Source organism: Cervus elaphus, chromosome 11 (assembly GCF_910594005.1).
Source record: "Cervus elaphus chromosome 11, mCerEla1.1, whole genome shotgun sequence".
Classification (NCBI taxonomy): Eukaryota; Metazoa; Chordata; class Mammalia; order Artiodactyla; family Cervidae; genus Cervus; species Cervus elaphus.
Window position 1 is genome coordinate 102,771,995 of NC_057825.1, and position 22,145 is coordinate 102,794,139.

The following is a 22,145-nucleotide window of genomic DNA, read 5'->3' on the forward strand; positions in this document are numbered from 1 at the left end:
AGTGTCCCCAGCCCCAGTCCCCGCCCGCGCCGGTCGGGTGCCTGCGCCCTGTGTCTCGCCGCGACCTTCCCCTCCCCCCTGCCTCCTGCCTCCAGCGGGGCTGGGCCGGCCCGCAGCCTGCGAGCTCTTCTCTGGATTTTCTCGGTCTCTTTGTTCTGCGAACGGCCGGCAGTGTGTTCGGGCCGGTTAATTTACTCTCTCTCTTTTGGTCTCCCACAGTTCAAGTTGGCAGCTCACAGAAGCTCCCTCTGATTGTCCTCGGGGCACTCAGGCCGGGACCCTACCCCAAGCATTGCCGCCTAAGACTCCCTTCCCAGACGGATCTCCGTCCTTAGCTCTTTTGTCTCACTTTTTATCTTTTATATTTTGTCCTACCTCCTTTCGAAGACAATGGGCTTCTTTTCTGGGCGCCTGATGACCTCAGCTAGCGATCAGAAGTTGTTTTGCGAAGTTTGCTCTGCGTTTAGTTATTCTTTTGATGAATTTGTAGGAGAGAAAGTGGTCTCCCCGTCCTACTCCTCCGCCATCTTGGCTCCTCCCCTTCTCACACATCTTATTGATCACCTGAAATCACTTTCCTACTACACAGTTTCCTAATGGCATTTTTCATCTGGTCATTTCTCAAAGTATAGATTAAGGGATTTAAAATGGGCATTAACATAGTGTAGAATACTGCTTTATCAATAGGTAAGCTAGTTTCTGTTCTCAGGTACTCAAATATGCAGGGTAAAAAGAAAAATATGACTGCTGTGATATGGGAGACACAGGTGGAGAGAGCTTTTTGCCAAGTTTCCACACTCTGGGTTTTTGAGGAGTGCAGAATGACTGCATAGGAGCCAGTCAAGAGAAGAAAGTTTAGCAGGCAGATGAAACCACTGTTGGCAGCAACAAAGAGTCCTAGAGTGGCTATCAGTGCAGGCAAGATCAAGCAAAGGGTTCAGATCACACATAAAGTGGTCTATGACATTAGGGCCACAGAAGGGTAATTTGATGATGAGAATCTGTATGGTTGCATGAAGAAAGCCTCCCACCCATGACACTCCTACTAAAAGGCCACAAACCTTCCAGTTCATGATAGTAGTATAATTCAAGGGCTTACAGATGGCCACATAGCGGTCATATGCCATTGCAGTAAGCAGAATGATGTCAGCACCTGCAAATAAATGTTCCCCAAAGATCTGCATCATGCATTCATAGAAAGGACTCATTTTCTTCTCATAGAGTGAATCTATGATCACTTTAGGGGTATTGACACAGGAATAGCAGGCATCGATGAACCAGAGATGAGCCAGGAAACAGTACATGGGGGACTCCAATAATGAACTGGTTTTGTTGGTGACCATAGTGAGCACATTTCCACAATAGAGACAATGTAGACAATAAAAAACACAACAAATAATGATTTTCTGTATCTTTGGATTCTGTGAGAGCCCCAATAGAACAAACTCTGTCACATTGCTTCTATTCTCCATGTATCTCAGATTAAGATTAATTCATGTTACTTGAAAAAGTCACATTTCATTAGCTCAACCTTGAATTCATTGTCTGTCAATGTTATAAATAGTAAATGCCTAAATTCTATGGAGTTCTGAATGCTTATGATTTTCTTTTTTTTTTTAGATAGAAAAACTGGTCTGATCTCTTGAAGATTACTCAAAGTCTCTCCTGGGCAATGGGATTTTTATAGTATAGACATAAAGATCTTGATGCGGGGGCAGGAGTTGATCTGTGGACACTTAATTATGCAAGATGACTCTGAGCATAACGTGAAACAGTAGATCTTATACATAGTGGGAAACTAAAAAGAGAGGTAGAAAATATGTGTAAGGCTATGCATGCAAAGCTAAGGAATTTTCCATTTATTTTTAGGAAAGGGGAAATCAGAAATGGTAATTGATAATATGACTATAAAACCAAAGAGGGACTGAAAAAGTGGAAATCACCAATATAACTAGAGAAGATGTTCATGTGACTGAATGAAGTGGGTTGAGATTCTGTTTGGAGACAGAAACCAGAGAAAGCAATCCCAGTATCATACTCTTTATGTGTTGACATAAAGTGTAATAGGTTATTGCTGTGTGTATGTGTGTGTGCTTAGATGCTTCAGTTGTCCGACTCTTTGTGACCCTATGGACCATAGCCTGCCAGGCTCCTCTGTCCATGGGATTCTCCAGGCAAGAATACTGGAGAGGATTGCCATGTCCTCCTCCAGCGAATTTTCCTGACCCAGGGATTGAACCTATGTTTCCTGCATGGCAGGTGGGTTCTTGACCACTGAACCACTGGGGAAGCCAGGGTATTGCTGATGGGAAAGTAATGAAAGGATACAGGAGCTACTGCAATAGATTTGATGAAGTATTTTGCCTAAACCCAACAAGTTTGTAAGAGCTAATATAATTTTAATGATAGATTGTTATATTCATGGCATGGCAGAAACCCGTATGGGTGATATTGAAAGGGTAACAGGCAGGAAGGCCAGGGGTCTCCAAATGGAGGAAATAGGCTGCAAGTGCCAGACATTTTTATCTCTCTTAAGCGGCAGGAGGAAACAAACCAGCGATATTTTTTTTCTTCTCTATACAAATTTAAAAGGAGGTTTCTCTTAAAATGCTGTGTTGCCATGACACCTGGTTTCACCTGAAGCTAACTATTCTCAAACCTTGAGTTAATCAATACATTTCTTTTTCTTATGGAAATGTTTGTCTTAAACTATGTTAATGTGCTATGCATTTACCCCAGACTCTAAGTTCCTTGCCAAATGGCCTAACCTACTTACTCAGATATTGTTCCCCTAATCTATGTAAATGAAACTATTTGTTGGTAATCTGCCCTTCTACAAGATTCAAGTCAATCATTTTATGGCCAGGGATGAATTATCTGGTGCCATTCTAAATTCTAAGACATTCCTTTCTTTTCATTAACAGACTGTGAGTGACTATATAACATACAGCTAAAGACTAGAAGGGGGGTATTCTTTCTGCCCTCTTCTGATGCCTATATCAGAAACTTTCTCTATCTCCTTTATACTTTAATAAAACTTTATTACACAAAAGCTCTGAATGATCCAGCCTCATCTCTGGCCCCGGATTGAATTTGTCTCCTCCGGAGGCCAAGACTCCTGGCGTCTTATCATTCAGCAACAACCTTTCAATATTATTTCACAGTTTTGCAAATGAGAAGCAATCTGAGACAATCATGATGATAATAATAATAATTGAAACTTACTGAGCAGTTACTGTGCTTTCAGTTTTTGAAGATGTTAAGTGTTTAATTCTTATAACAAACTTCTTAGACAGTTACTACTCTCATTTTATGCTCATTTTACACATTAAGAAATAGAAGCATAGAGAACTTAAGGATCTTGCCCAAGATCAAGCAAATAATAAAAATTTAACCATGATTAGACCTTTTTCCCCCACATTCTTAACCCATGCTCTGTATTATTATGTCATAATAAACAAGATTTAACTAGTGAACTAAATTTTATATGACCATATTGACTAATTGCTTTAATAAAATTTCAGGGGCAAGTATCTAGGAAGCAAATTCATCAACAGATACACAAATACCCATACACATGCACACACACAGCATAATGTTTAACCTCAACTGTTAATAACCATGCGGTGTTGCTTTTGTGGTAGGTCCATTTTATCTCTGTATTCCTTTACCTCATTTCTTCTCTCTCCAGTTCCCCTCCAAAGCATGATCCTACAAACTTTTCTGCAAAATATGAAAAATGACAATCTCAGTGCTGAAGTGTGTTGTTTTGTGAATCAGAAAGGCCAGATAAGAATCTTGCTTTTACCCACTTTCAACTTCTTGTATCTAAGATGTGTTTCTTGGCACTTTACATCCTTGTTTTGTCTAAAATAAAGTGAGCACGGTATCCACCTCACTGGCTATAATGAGAACTGACTGAGGAAACATATCCCCCACACTGGTGAGGGCAGACAAAGGAACTTCACTTATTTTTGTGACTGTTTATTCACTCAGGAATAATTGACATTCTGATAAATAATACAGAGAAACATCTAACTATGCAACAAAGTAAGGAAAAATCATCTTCAATTTTACTTTTCACTCAGCTGTGTCCAACAGTTTGTGACCCTGTGGACAGTAGCCCACAAGGCTCTGTAGGATTCTCCAGGCAGAATACTGGAGTGAGTGGATTGCCATGCCCTCTTCCAGGGGATCTTCCCAACCCAGGGATCGAATCCAGGTCTGCCACATTGCAGGCAGATCCTTTACCTTCTGAGCCACCAGGGAAGCCCCAAAGAAGCCACAGAGATCCATACTATTCATAGTAGTTGATCTCAAGAAAAGTTCTTCATGTTTGGGTTTCGAATAAACAGGTTATGATTTCTATCATTTAATATTCACATTATATATTTTTGTGTGTGAAAATATTTTTTGTATTTACATGCTTTTGATTCTGCTAATTGGTTTCAGTTACTAAAGGAAGTATCTTATGATGAAAGAAAGGTATATGGTGTTAGGGAGCTGGATTTTATAAATTTCTTAATCTCTATGAGCCCCAACATTTTCATTTGTCAAATTAGTTTATGTACATTTACCAACTATTTCTTGAAGGTAAAATGCTCTATTAGTATATTTGAGAAGTGTGGAAACATAATGCTAACTCTGTATGAAAACTGACAATCTTTTATAGTCATCAACACTATTGAAAATCTTACCTTTTAGTGGTAGAACTTACGGATAATTGTGAGTGCTCAAATATAATCCCATCTTCAAGCTGACATCCTCTTGAGATAAGTAACTTGCAGTATTTAGACAGTTCAGTTCAGTTGCTTAGTTGTGTCTGACTCTTTGCAACCCCATGGACTGCAGCACACCAGGCTTCCCAGTCCATCACCAATGCCTGGAGTCATCTAAAGATATTTAGATAATCTCATATCAAATCAACATTTGAAAAATGTCATTTTGTAAGTCTAAATATTTTCTTCTAGCCCAAAGCCTCAAAAAATTTTTACAGAAAACCCTGGACTTGCATTTAGAATGGGCTTATCTGGAACACTGAGGAGAAATGATCTTCCATAGATGACTCTGGACCCATGGGCAGGAGGTAATATGTGTGGTGAAAACACATTCAAATGGATCACTCCATCTGTGATGAATCTCTCTCTATAGATGTAAACAGTCAAAAACAAAACAAAACAAAACAAAACATTTTAACCTGCAATGCATAGATATTTAAAGAAGTTCCATTAAGGTTCAAGAACCTTGTCTTGTAGCTTCTATTTTCCCTCCCAGGAATAAATTATATCCTTTGATGCAATGGCTTTGTCTTAGAAGCTAGTATTCTGGAGAGACATACTTGAAAAACATTCATTCTTGAGTGGGGAATTGTATTCCCTGCACTTGCAACCAAAATGTGTGAGTCCCCTTTCTCTATCTGAACCAGGCTTTCCAAGAAGGCTGAATGTTATGTGAAAAGTAATTATGGCATAATTACAGCATGGGGACCTGTGATATAGTTAAACTGTGCACTCATGTCAGAGAGATAACTTCCGTCTTATCCATATTAGAGACTAGTATCTACTACCTGCGAGCCAAAGCAGTGAGGGCATAAAATTAATGGCATTGGTTTTGTTTCTTTAATTTACTTTTAATTGGAGTAGTTGCTTTACAACATCATGTTGCTTTCTGCTATACAGTAAAGTGAATTGGGTATGCATATACATATATACCCTCTTTATTTATTTATTTGTTTTTAGATTTCCTTTCCACTTAATATAGATATGTCAGTCTGAATTTCCCAATTCATCCCACCATCCCCTCCCCCCTTGGTATCTGTATGTTTGTTTTCCATGTCTGTATGTCAATTTCAGCTTTGCAAATAAGTTCATCTGTATTATTTTCCTAGATTACACTCATAAGCAATATTATATGATATTAGTGTTTCTCTTTCTGACATACTTCATCCTATGTGACAGTTTCTAGTCCTGTCCATGTCTCTGAAAATGGCACAAGTTTGTTCCTTTTTATGGCTGAATAATATTCCATTGTAGATATGTACCACATCTTGTTTTTCATTCTTCTTTTGATGGGCTTCCATGTCCTGAGTATTGTAAATAGTGCTGCAAGAACATTGGAGTGCGTGTCTTTCAGAATTACGGTTTTCTCTGGGTATAGGCCCAAGAGTACGATTACTATGGTAGTTCTATTTTCAGATTTTTATGAAACCAGTACACTATTCTTCATGGTGGCTGCATCAGTTTACATTCCCACCACATCCTCTCCAACACTTATTTTTTGTAGATTTTTAGGTGATGGCCATTCTGACTAGTATGAGGTGAGAACTCATTGTAGTTTTGATTTGCATTTCTCTAATAATTAGTGCCGTTGAGCAACCTCTCACGTGTGTGTTGGCCATTTGTATGTCTTCTTGGGAAAAATATATATTTAATTTTTCTGTCCATTTTTTTTGATAGAGTTGTCTGTTTCTTTGATATTGAGTTGCATGAGATCTTTGTGTATTTTGGAGATTAATCCTTTGACAGGTGCTTCATTTGCAAACATTTTCTCCCATTTTGAGAGATTTTATCCTTTCATCTTATTTATGATTTCCATTGTTGTGCAAAAACTGAAGTTTAATTAGATTGCATTTTTGTTTGTTTGTTTGTTTGCTTTGTTTTCATTTCCATTAATCTTGGCGGGGGGGGGTGTCAAAAAAGATCTTGCTGTGATTTTTGTCAAACAATGTTTTGCCTATATTTTCCTCAAAGAGTTTTATAGTGTTTAGCTTTACATTTAGGTATTTGATCTACTTTGAGTTTATCTTTGTGTATGGTGTTAAGAAGTGTTCCGATTTCATTCTTTTACATGAAGTTCCTCAGTTTTAGCACCACTTAATGAAGAGATTCTCTTTTCTCTGTTCTGCATATTCTTGCCTGCTTTTATCGTAGAGTGACTATGGTTGTGTGGGTTTAACTCTCTATCGATCTATATTTCTTCCTTGTGCCGGTACATGCTGTCTTGATTACTGTAGCTTTGTAGTGTAGTCTGAAGTCAGGCAGCATGATTCTTCTAGCTCCGCTTTTCTTTCTCAGGTTTGCTTTGGTTGCTCAAGGCATTTTGTGTTTCCAGACACATTGAAAATTTATTTTTTTTCTAATTCTGTGAAAAATGACATTGGTAATTTGATAGAGATTGCATTGAATCTGAAAATTCCTTTGGGTGGTATAGCTATTTTCACAATACTAATTCTTCCAATCCAAGAATATGGTGTATCTCCCCATCTGTTTGTGAATCTTGATTGCTTTTATCAATATATTATACTTTACTGAGTATAGTTTTTTGCCTCCTTAGGTATTTTTATTCCTAGCTATTTCATTCATTTTGTTGCAGTAGTAAGTGGGATTATTTCCTTAATTTCCCTTTCTGATCTTTTGTTGTTACTGTATAAGGATGCAAGAGATTTCTGTGAATTAATTTTGTACCCTTCAACTTTACCAAATGTATTGATTAGTTCTAATAGTTTTCTCTTGGCATCTTGTAGATTTTCTATGTACAGTGTCAAATCATCTGCAAACAGTCATGGTTTTTCTTTTTTTTTCCATTTGGATATCTTTTATTTCTTTTCTCTCTGATTGTCATGGCTAGGACTACCAAAACTATGTTGAATAATAGTGGTGAGAGTGGACGTCCTTGTCTTGTTAATGATCTGAGAAGAAATGTTTTCAGTTTTTCATCACTGAGAATGCTGTTTACTGTGTTTTGTTTGTTTGTTTTTTGTATAAGGCCTTCATTATGTTGAGGTATATTCCCTCTATGACCATTTTCAGGAGATTTTTTAAATTGTAAACGATTGTTGAATTTTGTCCAAAGGTTTTTTCCTGCATTTTTGGAGATGACCATATGTTTTTTTATTCTTCAATTACTTTATATGCTATATCACATTGATTGATTTCCATACATTGAAGAATTCTTGCATTCCTCAGATAAATCCCACTTGATCATGATGTATAATCCTTTTAATGTGTTGTTGGATTTAATTAATGAGTATTTTGTTGAGGCTTTATTTAAAATTTAACAACTGGAATATAGAGTACAATGCAAAAGAGAATTTAGAGGGGGAGACTTGTCTTATTTCCAGTCTTAGAATTAACTTTTAACTGTAATGATGGCTTTAGGTTTTAAACAGATGCTCTTTATCAGACTGAGTAATTTTCCCTTTCCCCACTTGGTATGTTTTTTTTTTTATTCATAAATCTAAATAGAACTACAGTAACTAGTAAACATCTATTGAAATTATCTTGCTATTCTTCTTCTTTATTTTACTAGTTTAGTGAATATAAAGTGGTAAAGAATCCACCTACTAATGTGGGAGATACAAGAGAGGTGGGTTCAATCCCTGGGTCAGGAAGATCCCCTGAAGAAGGAGATGGCAACTCACTCCAGTATTCTTGCCTGGAAAGCTCAGTGGACAAAGGAGCCTGGAGGGCTAGAGTCCAAGGGATCTCAAAGAGTTGGACACCACTGAGCACACATGCACACACACACAGAGTGAATATATTTGATTATTTTTTTTCTTTTTATTTTCAGCAATGGTTTATTTTTGGTATAACCCATTTGGCTTCCCTGGTGGTTCATATGGTAAAGAATCTGCCTGCAGTGCAGGACACTCAAGTTTAATCCCTGCGTCAGGAAGATTCCCTGGAGAAAGGCATGGCAATCCACTCCAGTAGTCTTGCCTGGAGAGTTCCATGGACAGAGGAGCCTACAGTTCATGGGGTTGCAAAGATTTGGACATGATTGAGTGACTAACACTTTCAATTACTTTTCACACATGGTCATGGTGAATTATTATTAAATAAATTGACAAATTTCATTTAACATGTTTAATATAGTTGTGCCTATGTTCATAAGAGATAATTGTCATTTTCTTTCTTTTAATGTGATCTGACATTTAGGCAATGTTGCTGCATGAAATGATGTGCTTACTATTTCCTATTTTCAAAACAATTTATGTAGAATTTATATTTTTTATTTAAAAAAATTTTGTGGATGCAGAATTTGTACTTTTGGGCCTAGAATTATTTTTTAGAAGAATTTTAAGTACAAATTTAATTTCTTCAGCTAGTATAAGACTATTTATTTTTATTTTATTATATATAATATATATATTATATATATTTATAAATATATATATATATATTTATTTATGACAGAATGGCACTGATGTATGGCAGAGGCCACCACAACATTGTAAAGCAATTATTCTCCAGTAAAAAAAGAGCTTGCCTTAACAAAACATAATTTGGAGTAATTAAAAAAAAATGGCTATATTCCTCATGTTGTACAATTCTTCATTAAATCTATTTTACACCCAATAGTTTGTACAATCCACACCCTCACTTCTATACCCGCCCCTCCCCCTGATAACCACTAGCTTGTTTCCTGCAAGTCTGCTGCTTTTTTGCTGTTATATTCATTAGTTTGTTTTATTTCTTAGATTCCACATCTGTGTTATCATGCATCATTTATCATTCTCTGTCTGAAATTCACTGAGCGTAGTCTTCCAAATACATCCATTCTCTTACAAATGGCAATTTTTTTCCCTTATTTAGAGCTGACCCATACTCTGTTGTGTGTGTGTATTTATATAAATATAAACATATATTTATGTATGTGTGTATGTATTTGTGTGTGTGTGTGTGTGTGTGTGTGTGTGTATGGACACTTAAGCTGTTTTACATCTTGACAATTATATATAATGCTGTTTTGAACATTTGGATTTGGAGTGCTTGTATCATTTCATTTTAGTGTTTTGTTCTTTTCAAGTTCATGTACCTAGGGACAGAATTGCTAGGCCACGTGGTAGTTCCATTTTGAGTTTTTTGAGAAATCTCTCTAACATTTCTAGGTGGCTGAATGAAATTACATTCTCACCAACAGTGTACAAGTGTTGGGCAATTCAGTTTTTTTTTTTTAATTTCTTTTTAATTGGATTCTGCAGTATTTTTGCAATGAGTTGATTTGTAAATTGTTAAATCTCCTGGCTCAGATATGTTCATGATATTTCTTATTATCTGATTAATGTCTATAGAATCTGAATCTCTACTGCCATATGTGTTTTCTTTCTTGATATGGAAAATGTGTCTCTTCTCTTTTGGTTTCTCTCTTCTTTTATTCCTCCTACTCTCACTTCCCTTTATTTTTCTTGCTAAGGCTGTATCAGATTTATCGATGTTTTGAGACAACTTTTTTTTTTCATTTTCATTTTCTCTTATTATTTTCTCATGGTTTTCTGTCTTTGACTTAATTTCAGTTTAATTTTCCTATTTAATTTTTCTCTATAAGTCGAAACCTTTGATAATTGATTTTGGACTTTATTTTCTACCATACATGTGTACTAGATGAATATATCACATGCAATATGTATTATGTACTGAATATTATATATATCAGATAACATTTTTCATATGTATGAGATATGTGTGTGTATATATCTGTATGTGTGCTCACTCAGTCACTCAGTCATGTTCAATTCTTTGCGACCCCATGGACTGTTTTTTGCCAGGCTCCTCTGCCCGTGGGATGATCCCAGCAGGAAAACCAGAGTGGGTTGCCATGTCCTACTCCAAGGGATCCTCCTGAGCCAGGGATAGAATCTGTGTCTTGAGTCTCCTGTATTGGCAGGAGGATTTTTTACTGCCGAGCCACCTGGGAAGCCCCATATATATATATGTATATATATAATTTTTTCCTGCATGGATTATACTGATTTCCAGAACTTCAGATATGTTATTCATTTATGCTAAAATTTTTATTTGTTATTTTTTTAAATAAGGTATAACTCATATAACATAAAATTCTTCATTGAAATCATTTAAAAATGTACAATGCATTGACTTTTGATACATTAACAATGTTGTGTAAACATTATAACTTTCTAATTGCTGAATATTTTTGTCAACTTGTCAATTAATTGTAGAATATTTTTGTCACCTCTTGTCAATCAATTACTGCATTACCATTTCTTTCTCACCCCAGGAACCAGAAACAACTAATCAGTTTTCCATTTCTTTGAATTTGCTTATTCTGGACATTTCATATACACAAAACCAAACAATGTACATTGTTCTTTCAGTTAGCATGTTGTCAAACTTTATGTTAGAACATGTATTAGTACTTCATTTTTAAAAAATAATTGAATGATAGTCTATTATATTGGTATACAACATTTTCATTATTTATTCATCAATTATTAGAAATGTGGATTGTTATGGCCATTATAAATAGTGCTACTATGAACATTTCCACACATTTATTTGGAATGATCTTTGTAATTCTCTTGAGTATTTATCTAGATGAGGAATTGCTGGATCATGTGGCAATTCTATATTTTACTTTTGAGAAATATCAACTGTGTCCTCGCTACTTATCAGTATTTTATATTCCCACCATCAATATTTTCCACTTTCCTGATTGTGTCCTTTGATGCACAAGAATTTTTAATTTTGATGGGATTTGATTCTTCTATTTAAGTTTTGCTGCTTGTGGTCTTGTTGCCATTTTTAAGAAACCACTGATTAATCCAACACCATGAAGATTTCTCCCTAAGTTTTCCACTAAGAGTTTTTAGTTGTACATTTGGTCCCTGATATATTTTTAGTGAATTAACACATATGGTGTAAGGTACAGTGCTGAATTCTTTTTTTTTTTTTTTTTGTATTTTGATACCAGTTTCTCAGCACTACTTGTTGAAAAGACTGTTCAATTCCCATTGAGTGGTACTGGCAACCTTGTGAAATCAGTTGACAGTCGATGTATGTGTTTACTTCTGGGCCTTGAATTCTTTTTATTTCTGTCTTCTCATTCTAGTACTGTTTTAACTGTAACAGTTAATAATTTCAGATAGAGAAGTCTGAGTCCTCTCATTTTTTTCCTTTATTTTTCAAGACTGCTTAGCTCTATGGGGTTCCTTGGAGTGTCTTACAAATTTTAAGACTGGCTTGTTCTTTCTGCCAAAAAATACTATTAGTGTCTTGATAGGAATTGCACTGAACCTGCAATTAATTTACTGGAGTATTGTCATCTTAGTTATACTAATTGTTTAATCCATGCATCTGAGATATGTTTCTATTTATAGGTCTTTTTTAATTTCCTTAAAATAATCTTTTATAACTCTCAGTATAAAGGGCAAATTTTGAGAGATAAAGGGAGAGGTAGTTGTTGGTGATTTTTCTCTCTGAAAGTATTTATAGCTTTGCCTGGAACTCTTCGCTTGGGAGCAAGCATATTCCCTAACTTCACATTTTTCTTAGAAGGAAGGAAGAAATGTTTTTTGTTTGCCTTGCCTCCTGTGCTGGCTCTTTTTTCACTGAATGTTCTCGAGTTCTGCCTGTTATGCCTTCCTTCATATGACCAAGTTCTTTCTGATTGAATTCCCAAGTAACATTACCATTTTATGCTCCCTAATTTCTTTATTCCTGATTTTTTTTTTAATTCTCAACAATTTTGTGTAGTTCTGAACTTCCCCCTCCAGAAGATAATTTATATGATAAGTTTGTGAGATAGCATGTATAATGGTTCAGCTTTTCCACTGCTGCTGCTGCTAAGTCACTTCAGTCGTGTCCGACTCTGTGCAACCCTATAGACGGCAGTACACCAGGCTCCCCCGTCCCTGGGATTCTCCAGGCAAGAACACTGGAGTGGGTTGCCATTTCCTTCTCCAATGCATGAAAGTGAAAAGTGAGAGTTAAGTTGCTCAGTCGTGTCTGACTCTTAGCGACCCCATGGACTGCAGCCCACCAGGCTCCTCCATCCATGGGATTTTCCAGGCAAGAGCACTGGAGTGGGTTGCCATTGCCTTCTCCGCAGCTTTTCCACAGTCACTCCTAAATCCTAAGTATGGGCAGAACACAATATATTTTACTTAAAGTTGTTTTCTTCCAACTGCAAATAATTTGTTACTGTATTCAGACTTTCCTGAAAGTGCCTTCTTTTTTTACAAGTAGCTCTTTTTAAAGCTACTTCTTATTCCCCATGCATAAATGCTTTCTTCAGGTTCTCCCTCCAATTCTTCCATGTAAACGTATAATTTAATTAAATTTAGAATCCATCTTGAAAGGTTTCACTACAAAATCCTTGGGCCCATTGCAAATAGGCTTCTGGCATATTCTTTGTTTATTTTTTGCTTTGGTTGTTGTTCTGTCACTAAATTGTGTCTGAATCTTTGTGACCCCATGGACTACAACACCCCAGGCTTCCCTGTCCTTCATTACCTCCTGGAGTTTGCTCAATCTCATGTCCAGTATCTAACCATCTCATTCTCTGTCAACCCCTTCTTTTCCTGCTCTCAATCTTTCCCATCATCAGGGTCTTTTCCAATAGGTTAGCTCTTCAGATCAGGTGGCCAAAGTATTGGCCAACTTCAGCATCAGAACTTTCAGTGAGTATTCAGGGTTGATTTCCTTTAGGATTGACTGGTTTGATCACCTTGCAGTCCATAGGACTCTTGAGATTCTTCTCCAGCACCACAGTTTGAAAGCATCAGTACTTTGACACTCAGCCTTCTTTATGGTGCAATTCTCACATTCTTATGTGACTAGTAGAAAAACCATAGCTTTGACTATACAGAACTTTGTTGGCAAAGTATTGTCTCTGGTACATTGTACTCCATTAATTCCTGATCTGTTCATTTTCCTGAGATTATTTCTCATCAAAGTGTTACACATGTCCCATCTAAGGAGTTATAAATGACTGGATTTTGACAAAGAGTTTCTGGGTTTTGACAAAATTTGTTTTCGCTAACCTCTCAACTATGTTCCTTCCAGGTCCCTAAGCATCCAGACAAATATTTGGTCAAAACCCATGATTCAGTATGCATTACACATCTGAATGTATCTACTTTCAAGCAAAGTGAGCAACTAGGTGAACTGCCTGAACTTGTACCCATTGGGAGGATTACCATCCTTCCTGACCTTCAGGGACTTTTCATAATGAGGCTGTAGTCCGACAGCTCCCCGCTTTTAGGTTATGCCTGCTTACCACTGCAGGATTCTCCATATACAAGTCCCGAGGCTTCTTTATCAATTAATCATAGTTAATGAATCCATAAGTCCAGGCAGGGAGAGAGAAGCCAGAGCAATGAGAGTGGGGACTATGAACATTTTGTACTTTTCCATGGAAATTTCCTTCAGGTGCTACTTGGACCAGATCCATGTGTAGAACTCCCATGTGAGGATGGAGTACTGCTGTGTACACCCAGTATCATGGCTTTCATGGGTCAGATACCAGCAGGTTAAAGATGGACAGCTCACCTTGCCTAGTACTTAGTGGGTTTTGGTGAAATGTTCAATTCCTAGTAAGGTCCACTAGCAGGTCAAGAGTTATCTCTCAAAAGGAGAGTAGCTATCTAAAAAGAATGACAACATTTTGCTGCAAAATCCTAAGTGCCTGCACTGCAGTTCACATGTGGAGGCCTGCCAAATCTCCAGAATCCTCGTCTGCCACTGACACATCAAGCACCATGGATCTACTGGATCATTTGTCCAGAATGGCAGAGAAGCTTACAGATGGCATGACCCTGTTGTAAAGCTTTTTCTTTTTCTGGGCCCCACTCAAAGCTGGGAGTTTTGTGAGTCAGCTGATGAATGCACCAAAGAAAATTACTGAAATGAAAAATATACTGTCTCCAAATCCCAATGAGGCCCATTGGACATTGTGTGACTTCTTTGGTTATAATAGGGAACAGACATAAGATGTATTTTTAACCCTAAAAGGGATAGTTTCATCTGCCCTGTACAACTGTGTTGTAATTTTCTACTCTGAGTGTCTCTCAGTTCAGTTCAGTCACTCAGTCACGTCCAACCATTTGCGATCCCATGGACTGTGGCACGCCAGGTCTCCCTGTCCGTCACCAATTTCCAGAGTTTACTCAAACACATGTCCATTGAGTCAGTGATGCCATCCAACCATCTCATCCTCTGTCATCCCCCTCTCCTCCCGCCTTCAACCTTTCCCAGCATAAGGATCTTTTTCAATGAGTCAGTTCTTCAGATCAGGTGGCCAAAGTATTGGAGTTTCAACTTTGGCATCAGTCCTTCCAATGAACACCCAGGACTGATCTCCTTTAGGATGAACTGGGTGGATCTCCTTGCAGTCCAAGGGACACTCAAGAGTTTTCTCCAACACCCAGTTCAAAAGCATTAATTCTTCTGTGCTCAGCTTTCTTTAGAGTTCATCTCTCACATCCATACATGACTACTGGAAAAACCTGACTACACGGAAATTTTTTGGCAAGGTAATGTCTTGTCTTTTTAATACACTGTCTAGTTTGGTCATAACTTTTCTTCCAAAGAAAGTCTTTTAATTTCATGGCTTCTGTCACCATCTGCAGTGATTTTGGAGCCTAAGAAAATAAAGTCTGTTACTGTTTCTCCACGTATTTGCCAGGAAGTGATGGGACCACATGCCATGATCTTAGTTTTCTGAATGTTGAGCTTTAAGCCAACTTTTTCACTCTCCTTTTTCACTTTCATCAAGAGACTCTTTAGTTTTTCTTCTCTTTCTGCCATAAGGGTGGTGTTATCTGCATATCTGAGGTGACTGATATTTCTCCTGGCAATCTTGATTACAGCTTGTGTTTCATCCAGCCCAGCATTTTTCATGATATATCCTGTGTATAAGTTAAACAAGCAGGTTGACAATATATAGCCTTGATGTACTCCTTTTCCTATTTGGAACCAGTCTATTGTTCCACGCCCAGTTCTAACTGTTGTTTCCTGACCTGCATAGAGATTTCTCAAGAGGCAGTTCATGTAGTCACATATCCCCATCTCTTTATGGATTCTCCACATTTTGTGGTGATCCACACAGTCAAAGGCTTTGGCATAGTCAATAAAGGAGAAATAGATATTTTTTCTGCAACTCTTTTGCTTTTTCAATGATCCAGCAGATGTTCCTCTGCCTTTTCCAAATCCAGTTTGAACATCTAGAAGTTTATGGCTCACAGACTATTGAAGCCTGGCTTGGAGAACTTTGAGCATTAGTTTACTAGCGTGTGAGATGAGTGCAATTGCACAGTAGTTTGAGCATTCTGTGGCATTGCCTTTCTTTGGGATTGGAATAAAAACTGACCTTTTCCAGTCCTGTGGCCACTGCTGAGTTTTCCAAATTTACTGGCATATTGAGTGCAACACTTTCATAGCATCAACTTTTAGGATTTGAAATAGCTCAACTGGAATTCCATCACCTCAACTTGCTTTGTTCATAGTGTTCATTCTTAAGGCCCACTTGACTTTGCATTCCAGGAATTTCTGGCTCTAGGTGAGTGATCACATCATTGTGATTATCTGGGTCATGAAGATCTTTTTTGTACAGTTCTTCTGTATATTCTTTCCATATCTTCTGCTTCTGTTAGGTCCATAACATTTCTGCCCTTTATTGAGGTCATGTTTGCATGAAATGTTCCCTTGGTATATCTAATTTTCTGGAAGAGATCTCTAGTCTTTCCCATTCTATTGCTTTCCTCTATTTCTTTGCAGTGGTCACTGAGGAAGGCTTTCTTATCTCTCCTTGCTATTTTTTGTAACTCTGCATTCAAATGGATATATCTTTCTTTTTCTCCTTTGCCTTTCTCTTCTCCTCTTTTCACAGCTATTTGTAAGGCCTCCTCTGACAACCATTTTGCCTTTTTGCATTTCTTTTTCTTGGAGATGGTCTTGATCCTTGCCTCCTGTACAATGTCATGAACCTCTGTCCATAGTTCTTCAAGCACTCTGTCTATCAGATCTCAGTGGATCAGAACACATCTTTCAGATTTCTCTTTATTCATCCCTAAAGCCTCAGCAACTATCAATGTATCTGTTACATTTCTTTGGTTCAGAAATGCTTGTTATTTAATGAATGAAGAACAAACAAGATGAATGGATTATATTTAGAATAAAATCGCCTTTTGTAAGACAAGGCTACATACTTTTCACACTGCTTTTCATAAGAGCTATGTGTTACATGAAAGTGAGAGGGTAACAGGCAGGAAGGCTAGGGGTCTCCAAACTGAGGAAACAAGCTGCAAGTGTCAGACGCTTTTCTCTCTCTCTTAAGTGGCAGGAGGAGACAAACTACAAGTGTCAGATTTTCTTCCCTTCTCTATACAAAATTAAAAGGAGGTTTCTCTTAAAATTCTGTTGCCATAATGACAACTGGCTCCACCTAAACTTAACTTTTCTCAAACCTTGAGCTAATCAATGCCTTTTTCTTATGGAAATGTTTTTCATTAGTTATGTTAATGAACTATGTGTTTACCCTAGACTCTGTCTTTCTTCAAGCTGGTTCAGCTTAAGACTCAGAACAGATAAGGGTTCAACAAACCTGTATGTTTCACTGCTGCATTGTTCTCCTAATCTATGTTAATGAAACTATATATTTACTTGGAAACCTGCCTTTCTTCAAGATTTATGTCCATCATTTTATGGCCTGGGATGACTCACCTGGTGCCAATGTTATCTCAAAATGCGTACTGTGGGTGAGGGGCCTGGTGCCACTCTGAGCTTTGAGACATCTCCTTTCTCTAATTAACAGCTTTCTGATAGGTATATAACATACTGCTAAAGGCTGGCAGGGGGACACTCTTTGCCCCCCTTCTGATGTCTATGTCAGAAGCTTTATCTCTTTTATACTTTAATAAAACTTTATTACACAAAAGCTCTGAGCAACCAAGCCTTGTCACTGGCCCTGGATTGAATTTCTCTCCTCCGGAGGCCAGGAATCCCGGTGTCTTTCATGGCTCAGCAGCAGCCTTTCAAAAGTAAACTTCCTAAAGGAAAAAAAAAATAGTTCATAGGATGATGAAGTCTTCCTAAGAACAGGGAAACTATCAGGGTAAAATATTTGCTCATATGATGACATACTAGGTTTCAATTTTTTTTTTTTCCTAGAATAAGCAGGAGTAAAACAAATTGTGGTTTCCAAAAGAAAAAAACATTTGTCTCTGATTCTTTAAAAGATAAGGTAGAAAAAATTTCCAAGTCTCCACTCATAGTTTTTTCTGTATTTTAGTGAACGTTTTCATTTTCATTTATGCTTATATTTATCATGAACTCGACCTCGTGCTATTTGCAGAATTTATCATGAAGTCAAGTGCTCAATGGAATATGACCATGGAATTAATACAATGAATATCCTACCTGACATTAAAACATTCTTTTATTTGAAACATCACTCTTTCTGTTGTTTATGAGCCTAAGTTGGTGACGTGACCTTTACAGAATGATTTTTAATGCTGAAGGGAGTTTGTAAATGGTGTTACATTTGTTATTTACCCCTTAGTGGTTAAATACTTCATTATTTTTATATTCCTATGGTAATTACATACACAGTATTGCAGTCAACATATTCCCAGTGACTGTGATGCATAAAGGGCTTTCCAGGTGGCACTAGTGTGAAGAACCTGCATGCCAATGCAGGAAACATGAGACTTGGGTTCAGGCCCTGTGTCTGGAAGATCCTCTGGAGGAGGGCACAGCAACCCACTCCAGTATATTCTTGCCTGGAGAATCCCATGGACAGAAGAGGCAAGTAGGCTACAGTCCATAGGGTGCAGAGTCAGACACAACTGAAGTGATTGAGCATGCACGCAAACATGATGTATAAAAATTAGCAGGTTTTTAATTCAAATCACTAAAATTTAGTTATACATAATTAAGCATATATGCATATAAGTAGCATATGTATTAATACTAATTGATTTCATACTGGAGTGGGTAGTGTTTCCCTTCTGCAGGAGATCTTCTCAACCCAGGAATTGAACTGGTGTCTCCTGCATTGCAGGTGGATTCTTTACCAACTGAGCTATCAGGGAAGCCTTAATGAAAATCACTAGAATTTACTTATATATAATAAAACATATATGCACATAAGTAGCATATATATTAATACTAATATATAATTAATTTAGTATATAATATTGATAATATATATTGCATATGTATAAATATATATACATATATGTATGTACATTTGTATGTATATGGACAGAAAGATACACAAATAGTTAAGAACAGTCCCTGTATTAATAAATAGTAACTGGTATAATTTTGCTACACTTCTATCACCATCTCCTAGCTATATATATCACAGCCATTAATAACATGGTTAGAGAGGTCAGATACTTTCTAGTTACTGGTTCTTCAATGTTACTGCTTGGGAACAAACTCTTTACTGCTTGTTTTCCGACATGCAAAATGGGGATGATAGTAGTGCTTACCTTTCCATATTGTTAAAAAGCTTACTGCTAAGTATCACTGTATCTTAACATTTATTTTATTTTGTTTTATTATGATGAAAGCTTATGAATCCTTATACAATAATGGAGACAGTAAAACTAGACTCTAATTTGGCAGAGCTTTTCAAATATGCAAACAGCAGTCCAAGGCTATGTTTTTCCTCTCTTTTGTTGACTCCATTTCTTCTCCTCTTTTTGCAGAATCAATCATTTGCAGTTTTATTCTTCTTTATCTCATAGGTATTCTTGGCTGAGGTCATCAATAATGTCCTTCGGATTTTACATAAGTTGAATGAATGCTGGGTTCCATGCACATTTTATGCATCACCAGAAATCACTTTCCTACTACACAATTTCCTAATGGCATTTTTCATGTGGTCATTTCTCAAAGTATAGATGAAAGGATTTAACATGGGAGTTATCAGTGTAGAATACAGAAACTGCTTTATCAACAGGTAAAGCAACTGTTGGTCTCAGGTACACAAATAAGCAGGGCACAAGAAATAGGATAACTGCTGTGATGTGGGAGACACAGGTGGAGAGGGCCTTACGTCTAGCCTCTAAGCTATGGGCCCTTAGGGAGCACAGAATGATCACATAGGAGCCGATCAAGAGGAGAAAGTTTGAAAGACAGATTAAACCGGTGTTGGCAGGAACAAAGAATCCTAGAATGTGAGTGTCTGTGCAGGCAAGATTGAGCAAAGGGTTGAGATCACACATAAAGTGATCTATGATGTTAGGGCCACAGAAGGGTAAACTGAGGATGAAGAGGATCTGTATGGTTGAATGAATAACGCCCCCCACCCATGCCATTTCCACTAGCACCTGACACAACCACCAATTCATGATGGTCGTATAGTGCCAGGGCTTACAGATGGCCACGTATCGGTCATAGGCCATCACAGTGAGCAGGATGACATCAACACCTGCAAACAGATGTTCCCTGAAGACTTGGGTCATGCATTCATTGAAAGGGCTGGTTTTCTTTTCATAGAAGGAATCTATGATCACTTTAGGGGTACTGACACAGGCATAGCAGGCATCAATGAATGAGAGATGAGCCAGGAAATGATACATGGGGTACCCCCGTAATGGGCTGGTGATGATAGTGACCATTGTGAGCACATTTCCTACCACAGAGACAATGAAGGCAACAGATAGGATTTTCTGCATCTTTGGATTCTGTGAGTCCCAGTAGAATAAACTCCATCACGTTGTTTCCATTATCCATGTATCTTCGGTTATTATTTATTATGTTACCTGAAAAAAGTCACAATTTATTAGCTCAATCTTGAATTAAGAGTGTCAGTGTAAAAAATAATAAATGCCCAGATTCTATTGAGTTCTGATATGGGAAGCCAGCACAAGTAATTGAGAATATGAGTGTAAGAGAGAGAGGGATTCAAAAAGAGGGATTCTTGGGTATAACTCTAGTAAAGGTGTTTGTATGTCTTGAATGAAGGGCCTTGAGGTTCAGTTTGGAGATAGAAGCCAGAGAAAAGAACTCCTGGCAACTGATTAGTTGTAATTGTTGACATAAAGTATAACAGTGTATTGCTAATGGGAAAGTAATGAAAAGATACAAGAGCTACTGAAATACATTTAAGAAAGCATATCGCCCAAATCTGGGCTTCTCCGGTGGTTCAGTGATAAAGATTCTGCCTGCAATGCAGGAGATGCATCTAGATTCGGGTTCGATCCCTGAGTCAGGAAGATCCCCTGGAGCAGGGCATGACAACCCACTCCGGTATTCTTGCCTGGTGAATCCCTTGGACAGAGGAGCTTGGTGGACTACTGTCTGTAGGGTCACAAAGAGTTTGAACTCCTTCACAACTGAGCAAGCATGCATCACTTAAATCCAACAGCTTTTTAAGAGCTAATTACATACTTTTAATGATTGACTTCCATATGCATGGCATGGCAGCAACCTGTGTGGATGTTATTATTTCATTAGTTTTGCAGATGAGAAAAATCTCAGAAAACCATGTTAATAATAATAATAATGACAGTAATAATAAAAATCTTATTACTGTAAACTTCCTGAACACTTACTTTACTCTCAGGTATTTTGTAGGCATTTGTTTTTTTAATTCTTATTAAAAACTTATGAGATGATTGCTACCCTCATTTTATGCTTATTTCACACATTAAGAAATATGAAGCAAAGATAATTTAAGAATCCTAAAATCAACCAGATAATAAATAACAGAAGCATGATTGGATTTTTTCCTCCACATCCTTAACCCATAATAAACAATGCCTACTAAACTCCTTTTGATATGGTCATAATAACTATAATTATTTCAATTCAACATAAGAGACAAGTATATATGAAGGAAATTGATCATCAAACACAGATACACATACACACACAAACACTAGATACACACACAGTATAACTTATTGATGGTAGTGGTTTATTCACTAGGTCATGTCCAACTCTTGCGACCCCATGGACTGTAACCTGCCAGGCTCCTCTGCCCAGGAGATTCTCCAGATAAGCTTACTGGAATGGTTTGCCATTTCCTTCTCCAGGGGATCTTCCAGACCCAGGAATCTAGCCTGGGTCTCTTGCATTGAAGGCAGCTTCTTTACTGACTGAGCTATGAGGTAAGCCTCTACTATTGATAGCCATGTGGCATTTATTTCATTGAAGGTCTACTTTATCCTCTTCTCTTCAATTCCAATTCTCTTCTCTCTCCAATTAAATAAAAAACATAATCCCACAGACTCTCTTGTAATGTATGGACAATGACAATCCCAGTGGTAAAAACAAATTATTTTAATAATCAGAAAGACAAGGTAAGAATCTTGTTTTTCCCCACTTGCAACTTCATGATCTGGGGTATATTTCTTGGCACCTTACAGTTTGTTTCCTCTAAAATCAAGT

At 37.3% G+C, this 22,145-nt stretch overlaps 1 protein-coding gene and 1 pseudogene across 1 annotated transcript; both read right to left on the reverse strand.

Moving 5' to 3' along the window:
• Positions 1-553: 553 nt before the first annotated feature.
• Positions 554-19,245, reverse strand: LOC122703160 (annotated as a pseudogene).
• A 388-nt stretch (positions 19,246-19,633) lies between these two features.
• On the reverse strand, positions 19,634-20,428 carry LOC122702499 (olfactory receptor 4C46-like). The gene has a single exon (XM_043916112.1). The coding sequence runs from the start codon at positions 20,426-20,428 to the stop codon at positions 19,634-19,636; it is 795 nt and encodes a 264-aa protein (XP_043772047.1).
• Positions 20,429-22,145: the final 1,717 nt, after the last annotated feature.

Coding starts and splice junctions, on each gene's coding strand:
- LOC122702499 (XM_043916112.1), bottom strand. CDS start 20,428: ATGCAGAAAATCCTATCTGTTGCCTTCATTGTCTCTGTGGTAGGAAAT.